Here is an 8,978-nt window from a genome sequence, read left to right on the forward strand (position 1 = left end):
GGGTGGAGAATTTGGAGTTGGAGTTTTATGGGGGTTTTAAGTTAGTGGGTGGGGCAACTTTGACAGCAGGGCATAGGATTGAAAATAAATCAGGCTTTACATATCTGACACTAATCAATTATAATAAGTTAATCAGTTCAGTGGCTCTGAACAATTCTAACTGCAGAAGGTTCAGACCTCACAATTTCCAAACCACCTGACACTGCTCCTAAACAAACCTAGTAGGTGCTGTGCAAACTTTTTGTCCTATAAATACTGTTTTTAGCTGGGTTTAACAGGTTTATATCTTTCTCAACCCCTCTGAATACCTGCCTTGTGAGGAAGTTCTGATTTCCCGGTTGTTTGTGTGTGTGTGTGTGTGTGTGTGTGTGTGTGCGTACGTGCGTGCGTGCGTGCGTGTGTGCTTCCTTATGGCCTTGTGATGTTTCTTTGAACTTGTGTGTGTAAATATTTGCTTACCGTTGGAGTCTGAAAGGTTTGCTAGTGTCTGGACCACAAAGAAGTGAGGAAGGAGCCCTGGCTGAAACTTGCTTAGTATCTCCTCCATGATGTCATTGATGTGCTTGTTACCCACAGCAACCAAGATATTACTGGCTGCCTGCTGCCAATCAGGGATGACCTCCTGAGTGAACCAAGAAGATGGAGAAAGAAACATCATTTATCATCTGCATTTTGCAAGAAACATAAAAAAATGAATGATTAAAATCTCATACTTTACCTTTGATCGCGTCATCTCATCTGAGGCCAAGGTGATGATACTCTTTATTCTGGGGTAACTTATCTCCTCTATCCTGCACCCCACAATCAGCTCAATAGTCTGAAGAATCACAACTCTGTGGCTCACGACCAACTAGAGAAAGACGAGGTGAGGAAGATGAAGAAAAACGAGACAAGAGAAGGACGACGCGAATAACAAAAAGAGCGCATTTAAATTACAATATCAAAACCAATGGAATGCTAATAAATGACACAGCATTCATTTATCTGCAGTAAAATGTCTGCATTTGGCTTTTACACAGGCAAAGTGAAATATGATACAGCACATCTCAATAAACATCCGCTGTATCTATCTATTATGTCACTGATGTTTCCCAAGATGTTTCCTCAGTGTAATGATGCCAACATTTGATAATCAAGTCAGGGGCTGTGACAGTATGATAGCATGTTGCAGCATCATACAGAAACAAACTGATAAAGAGCTCTATGGTGAGATTTCTGAGGAGCAAATGTGCTGCAAGAAAAAAACAAAGATCTGTATTTGAAGAATATATTCCTGTTAAACATGAGGCCACATTCAAGAAAGCCTTTTAGTCTAATTCTATTCTTTTCTATAGGCCCATGCAGGTAAAATGTTAGCAGTGCAGAAACCGTATTGGGAGGTGTGTGTCAACTTACATCCCAGTAGTATGTGGGGTTGGGTACCATTCACGTTTAAACTGATACCAGTACATAATGATACTTTTTCAGTATTTTACTCTATGTGTAACAACAAAAAAAAAAGTTGTTGAACAGGCTACAGGACTGACTTTGTCAACTAAAACGAAATTCTGTTCTTCTGCTCTTTTCTAATTTCACTGTCTGTGTGTGTTTGTGTCTAGTTTAGTACCCAGTTCAGCACCCAATTTTAATAGTACTACAGTCCATTTTCTATCAGTTAAATTGACAAAACATTCGGCTTAGACTGTTGGTCTAACTTCAGGGAACTGTGATGGACATTTTCAACATTTTCTCACATTTCATTGGTAAACTGATAATTGATTGAGAGAGAAAATAAGAGAGAAAGTAATCACAAGATGAATCAGTAATGATTCATCCTGCTTGACTGCCATCTGTAAAACCTGAAAACCCTCTTGGACAGCAACAGACATATCACTACTTGTTTCAATCTTTACATCATGTACATACATGAAACTAAATCACATGCTGGGGGCTCTGAGAGGCCTTTTAAATGTGATCAGATTTAACAGATTAGCAGCAGACTACTGTTAGCAGTGGTTACTTAAGTCAAGACAAATCTTTTTCAAAACTATAGACATTTCCATCACAGAAGTACCAATCTTTCACTCAAATGTGTGGGGGCTTCCTATGCAGCTTCCACTTAATGTGTACAGTATTATTGTACTGTTATTATACAGTATGATTGCACTGTCCAGTCACAGCATTCAGCACTCACTATATGTAACTGTGAGCTGTTTTGACACGACACTAAAAGTAACACCAGCACTAAAAGCCGAGTTAATGGAAGTCATGCTCATGTAGTCATGCTGATCTGGCATGTCTGACAAGGGCTAAAGATCATGTCTGTGGCAGGAATACTGATAATTCGTTCCAGCTTTCTCTTATGCAGGCCTGAGGCTGACAACCTGAGAAGTGTTAGACATACAGTGTAACAGAGATGTTTCCTGATGTTTTATTTTTGTTTTTTTTTTACCTTTGGGTGTTTAAGGAGGTAGTCCTGGCACATGGCTAACACTCTGTCTGGCTGCTGTTTTCCCAGGGTCAACATAGACTTTCTGACCTGTTCCTGGACCTCTGCGTCTTTATCAGTGGCCGCATCTAGTAGCGCCAGGGTCACCTCTAGAGGGCAAACACAACATAACAGTGACAAATCTGAGTAGGAAGAAGAGGGAAACTGCGTAAATACAAATGGCAAGACAAAGTTTGAGACAGCTGTGCGGCAAAACTGGAAAATCTGGGGGAAAATATGCATGACCTGGCATTCAGAACTGTGTCAAACAGAACAAATGGATTACTGTAGCTGAATTGCGGCAAACATTAAAGAAGTTGATGGAAAGAGGAGAGGAGAGGAGAGGAGAGCTGAGCTCACGTTCCACATCCGATTCCTCCATGGTGGACACCAAGAGGGCTGGCTTCCTGGAGCCTGAGGCCAAGGATGTAGCTTCCCACCTGGGGTACAGATTCAGGAACAAAATATAAAATGTGAATATAAAGTGAATATTAATGTCATATATCTTAGCAGTAAGTCAAGGTCCTACAGCATTAATACTCAACTTCCTGCCTGTGGGCCAGATAGGGAGCTCTGTAGCCACCAACTATTTTCTAATTCACCATGAAAATAAACCAATTCAATTTTTTGCACTTTGAATGTAAATAAGGAGAGAGCATGAAAAGTCAATCAAAACAGAGCTTGTTTATTTAAAAAAAAGTCCATTGAAGAATCTGTAGATGTATAAAATGTAAAAATGTATAGTTCCCAGATTTATTCCCACAGCGTGGGCAAACTACTGAATACGCGCAGTAGTGTTTCTCTCGCTTAGCCCATAGACTTTATGATGTGATGATGTCACAGATACACTTATATTATTTTTCTAGTATAAAACCTCCATGAATCATAATGAAAAAAATCATAATACAGACTGCAATAATTGCCCTTGTTTGAAGTTCAAGGTGTCCTGTCAACATTTTTACAGACTTCCCTTTTATAACAGTGATCTGTTATATGGGGAAATACTTCTTGTGCCACAGGGGGAGGATCCCATGGCCTCCTGGACAGATGTACGGCTCTGAATGTCCTCAAACCCTATAAATACCCCAACATACACCTGACTTGTGCAGGGATGCTACCGCTGGATTTACTTCTTGGTGAAGATGAGTGAGAACAGCAAATGGTGAAAGGTTGAAAACAGGCAGATCCCTTATTAAATACACTGATAAATATTAATGATGTTTGTTTAATAACTAGCCCTTGGTCTCCTTTCAATCAGCAAAAGTGGCTCCAAGGCAAAGTAAGTTCAGTATCCCAGTTCACTGAAAATATTACAAATGTACATCCCCCTCATGCCTGGTGCAAATATTGGCTGCTCAGCTGTATATATCTGGCTACAATAAGTGATTTGGTTGTCACATCAGAACACAGGAGCTCTCTGAAGACAGTCTTGATTTAGCTTCATTCAGTTTCTCTCATTCACATGACTGACACAGACCCAGCGGTTAATTAACATGACAGGCATGATGGGATACAGCTGGCACACAGACCTCTATAGCAGCCTCAGTAAGGCTAATATTAAGACAACATTATTCTCGCCAACCAAAAACATTTGCAGTCTATCTGGATTACCTGAACCTGCTTTAATATCTACTTGTCACATCAGTTTCCTTCGCTTTAGCTACCTGCCCAGGCCACCTCTGTAGCTACTATGACAACCACCAACTGAATCCAACACGAATTAGCTAACAGTGACTTCTGAGATTACGAAGCTACGTACAGATGGCATTAAAAGCAACAAATGTTACAGTGTTAGCCGGGTTAAACCCTGAGCGTCAGGCTCTTTGTAGCTGGCGTCATAACTGAATTTCTGGCTTTAACCAGCCTGGGTGGTGATGCTGCAGCAGCGAGCTAACCCACTGACACACGCTAGCATGCTAACCTAGCAGCAGCTGCTACGGAAGAGCCGACAGCGTCCTCACATCACTGACGGGAGGAAAACAACAGCCTTGCTAACGAGGCTAACTTACCGAGTCCCGGTGGGCGACCGCTATACAATGACCTCTCACGACAATTAGGCTTCTTATCTCGGTTTAAACAATAGGCGTCCCTGTCAGTGGCACAGTCAGTGTTGGCGCTGTATGTCCTTCTGTCACTGCAGGTGTAAACACGCCTGGTCATGTGCTACTAGTCAGCAGGAGCGTATCAGGCAGGGGGCGGGGCCAAAGAGTCAGTGACACAGCACTGAGGCACATAGAACTGCTACTCAACATCTCTGCACACTGTCACTGTTGTACTGAAGCACAAGACTGCTTTATAGAGACTGTTATGCAGGACTTTACCTCATTATCAAATTCATTTTTCTCGTGGTATGTGCGTCGCATGTTTGCATGACTTAAAGTTTTGAGCATTAAGCACTGAATTCCTGCATTCTGTTGATTTTTATGATATTTTGTGCCTTCATCAATTGTTGGTGAAAATGTCATGGTACTTCTGCTTCGTCTGTACATAGTTGCTTAATCTTCTTTCTGTTTCATGGCAGATTGCTTTTGAGTACTGGCATCACCTTCTTGGCTAGCGGCACAGTCTTGGCTGTGAGTCGCAGTTATTAGAAATTAAAGCAAAATAAATGTTCTCTGCCATTGGCTATTATGGGAGACGTGTCCTCGTCCTAAATTCCATCATTGTCCCGATGTGTGACACGTGGCCCAATGTGTGAAAGCACTTTACAAAAGGGGACCCCCAAACCCAAAATACATAAAGGTTTGTGCATGACATCTGCTGCAGGTGAAGATGGGCATATCTGGTGTATACTATCCAAAGTTTGTCTCCAACTGTCCAGCTGTCCTGTAACACTCAGTATACAGTGTTAGCTGTAGTACCACTTAATAACACAACTATACAACTAACTACCAAGAAACACAACAATACAGACAGAGCTTTAATTTTAACATGCTTTTTATTGTCTCTTTATTGCATGCTAAATAATTGGGGGCAGTTATTTTTTTAATTTTTTTTACTAATACTTTATTAATCCCCAAGGGGAAATTCAATTTTTCATTCTGTTTGTCAATTACACACAGGTCCGAACACACACATGCACAAACTGGACCTATACATGCACTAAGTGGAGAGATGTCAGAGTGGGCTGCCCATGACAGGCGCTCTGAGCAGTTTGGGGGTTCAGTGCCTTGCTCAGGGGCACCTCAGCAGTGCCCAGGAGGTGAACTGGCACCTCTCCAGCTACCAGTCCATGCTCCATATTTTGGTCTGGACGGGGACTTGAACAGGTGACCCTCCGGTTCCCAACCCAAGTCCCTATGGACTGAGCTACTGCCGCCCATATTTACAGTTTTCCCCATGTCATTTGTGTGTAGGAGAAAGCCAACATCCTTGGGGGAAACCCACACAGACATGGGGAGGAACATGCAGACTCCACACAGAAAGAGTTCAGCTGGGTCTTTCTGTGAGGCCGCAGTGTTGATCACTGAGCCTCCGTGCCACCCTGCACTCTGTTACTGTTACTGAGACGGGAAGGTCCTGTGTTGCTGTGGTGTAGGAGTCTCAGATGGATGTGGACTACTGCCTTTGTTCCATCTCCGCCTCACATCAAAGAAGTGGCAGAATCTTTTCTACTGTGAACTGTTCTTTTTTTTCTCTGGGACCTGCAAAATAAAGACAGGAAAATCATTACAGATTCCAACACCAGGATAAAAGCCTTTTCTCCCTGTTGAGGTCAGGATGAAAGTACCAAATACACCCGGCTAGCACTGAGAGAGTCAGAAAGAGCTTCTACCCTCGGGTCAGAAGGATCCCCCTGCCTACATGTGTTTATTATTATTACTACTATGTTTTAAATGTGCAAACTGATGGAATTTACAAATTTCATTTCACTGAAACTGTATTCATATGATATGTGACAAAAAAATTAATTGCTTGACCTTGTCCACACAGACCTCCTCTTCTACCAGGAGTTTGACCATTAAAGCAACCAGGGTCTTCTCCTGCTGTTCCTTTATCTCTTCTTTGAGCATGGTAATTTCTGCCTGGAGAGCCTTACTTGCCTCTTTTTCTTTCTTTGAGCTTAGTGGTCAGCTCTTGGTTGGCTGAGGTCTGTTGCTCAAGTCTTGTTTTCAGGTCCTGCTCATGCTGTCTCTCAGCTCTTTCTCTCCGGAGCTCATTGATCAAATCTTCCACCTGTTTCTGCAAGACCTTGTTCTCTTTCATCTCTGTCTCGAGCCTGGTGGCAAGCTCATTTATCTTTTCCTCCTGACAGGCAATGTGCTGCTCTGCAGTTTGGAGGTGAGCTTTCAGCACCTCTTCCTGGGTACCTGGAGCCTTGTTTGCTATTTTGCATTAACTATGCTGCCTGGCCCACTTGTTGGTATCCAGGGTTGTTGGATTTACTCCTGAAGTCATTTTCCTGACGCACTGTGTCTCTCATGAACAGTTGGGAAACCAGTTGAAAGGTCTGAAATGAAACAATTCTGTCTGGACCGATTCTGCATGTTTACATTTTGTTTACACTGGAGTCAGAGTCCTGGTTTATCACTTTGATCCCCAAGAACCATTAAAGGCACAATCTGTGATCTAAATGTACACACAAGGCCCACCCCACCATCAACACTCATTTACACACAGAGATATGAATGGATACTACATGGTACTGTTTTAATGTCCTTTAAAGGTCCAGCGTAGTAATTAGGGGAATATATTGGCAGAAATTTGATACAATTTCTAATATATAAAAATCTTTTCTTTAGTGTATAATCACCTGAATATGAGAATCATTGTGTTTTTGTTACCTTACAATGAGCCTCGGCCACGGAGATCGCAATGTTGCACCGCCATGTTTCTACAGTAGCCCAAAACAGACAAACCTAACACTGATCATTGGTGTTACTGTGTTTTCTTATTTTCGCTTCAGCCGAAGTAGTTAGCAGACCCCTGCAGCCAGCATCATTGGAGAGACACTGTTATTCTAACGTGAAACTGCTTTAATCACTACTTTTATTATTGTAAATCAGTGGGTGTGTTTGTTTTGAAGAGGAGGAGACTTCTGCAGATAATTTGGCTCCTAAAACCTCCTGAACATGTAGCTCTTATGTTATTAGAGAAAAAAGATGAGCGCACATTAGAAGGTGCTGAGCTAGCGGCCTGTCAGCGACAACTTGAAAAGTGTAAGAGAAACATTGATTTGTGACGTGAAAATGTTTTATTGAGTGTTTTTATCGTTTTTTAATAGCCTGGTCTGTTTATTTTGAAGAAGAAGATTCCTATGGGGATAATCTGGCTCCCAGTAAAAACCTCTGGAACAATGAAGACTGAAGGAATTCAAACAAGTTTCAGCTGGTTGCAATCAGCAATCTTCACTGCTAAGTCCCCCTAAATCCCCCAAATATCTTACACACTGCTTCTTCAAATCTGTATTCCTGTGATATCTTGTTTTGGAATGCTGAATTTCCCATCTGCAAAACAAATTAACCCTTGGGTATTCACAGAGAAAGCTTGAACCTTTGGGTGACAGTTTTCATAGGGTGTACAAAGAATAAAATTTTTATGAGAACTACTTTTGATGAATGGCACAGCATCAGTCTTAATTTGATGATTATGAGATCTCTGTAGCAAAACAAGCCAAAAGACTGGCAGCATCTCTTTTATGTTAATAATACAGTGCAGGTTTCCAGTCACCCAAAGCTACACCAGTGCATTCATATGCTTTTTGTGTGCACTGAACTCAGGCTTCATATATGTCCATCTGTTTTATAAAACAGGAGTGTTATAGTTTGTCAGCTGCATATAAGAGTCAGTGTGTCTGTCTTCAGACACCTGGGAGAGTAAAGGTAATAAAGATTATTTTGTCAAAACTTAAGGAATTTCATTTTTGGAGAGTGTCCCGAAAGCTCTCATATTCTTCAAGAGAGAAAATGCAGATAGCCTGATAGAGGAATATCCATATCAATGAAAGATCACATGGCCCAACATCTGGAAAGCAGACTTCCATCACACTAGGTTTAAAGTCCAAGCTGTTTATGACGCCCTACCAAGTCCTGCAAACGTCCACGTCTGGGGCAAAAGTGAAACATCATCCTGCTCCCCTTGCCCAGGAAAGGGAAACCTGGAACATCTCCTTAGCATCTGCCCAAAAGCCCTTGTAGACGGGCGCATCGCTGGTGCTACGACCAGGTACTTAGGGCAGCTGCTGAAAGCATTGCCACTGCTATTGACACCATCAAGGGCCACCACAAGCCAAAGACCAACATGTTCCTCAAAGCCGGAGAGAAGCCCCACATACAACCCAGTGCAGAGGCTGGCCCCTCACCACTGCCCCTGACTGGAAACTGGAACTGGATCTTGGAAAACAGCACCCAGCCCGAATAACACCAACATGGCTTTGTCCAGACATAATCATTGTCTCAGACTCCACCAGACAACTGATTATGCTGGAGCTCACAGTACCCGGGGAAGAGCGTATGGAAGAGGCCAAACCTTTTTGTCACTATCATTCGTCAAAGTCATCATTGTTCAGTAT

The 8,978-nt window shown here is 42.2% G+C and overlaps 1 protein-coding gene across 3 annotated transcripts in view; it reads right to left on the reverse strand.

The window, feature by feature from the left end:
• The window catches only part of mroh1 (maestro heat-like repeat family member 1), a 37,478-nt gene extending 32,844 nt beyond the window's left edge, over positions 1-4,634 (reverse strand). For all 3 annotated transcript variants that reach the window (XM_078171936.1, XM_078171935.1, XM_033640508.2), the window contains exons 1-5: positions 4,477-4,634; positions 2,828-2,907; positions 2,432-2,577; positions 719-850; positions 460-622 (exon numbers count right to left, since the gene is read on the reverse strand). In XM_078171936.1, the coding sequence (XP_078028062.1) occupies positions 460-622; positions 719-850; positions 2,432-2,577; positions 2,828-2,849 (463 nt within the window). In that variant the 5' untranslated portion in view covers positions 2,850-2,907; positions 4,477-4,634. The remainder of the gene's footprint in view (positions 1-459; positions 623-718; positions 851-2,431; positions 2,578-2,827; positions 2,908-4,476) is intronic.
• Between the last annotated feature and the right edge of the window lie 4,344 nt (positions 4,635-8,978).

Source organism: Epinephelus lanceolatus, chromosome 10 (assembly GCF_041903045.1).
Source record: "Epinephelus lanceolatus isolate andai-2023 chromosome 10, ASM4190304v1, whole genome shotgun sequence".
Classification (NCBI taxonomy): domain Eukaryota; kingdom Metazoa; phylum Chordata; class Actinopteri; order Perciformes; family Serranidae; genus Epinephelus; species Epinephelus lanceolatus.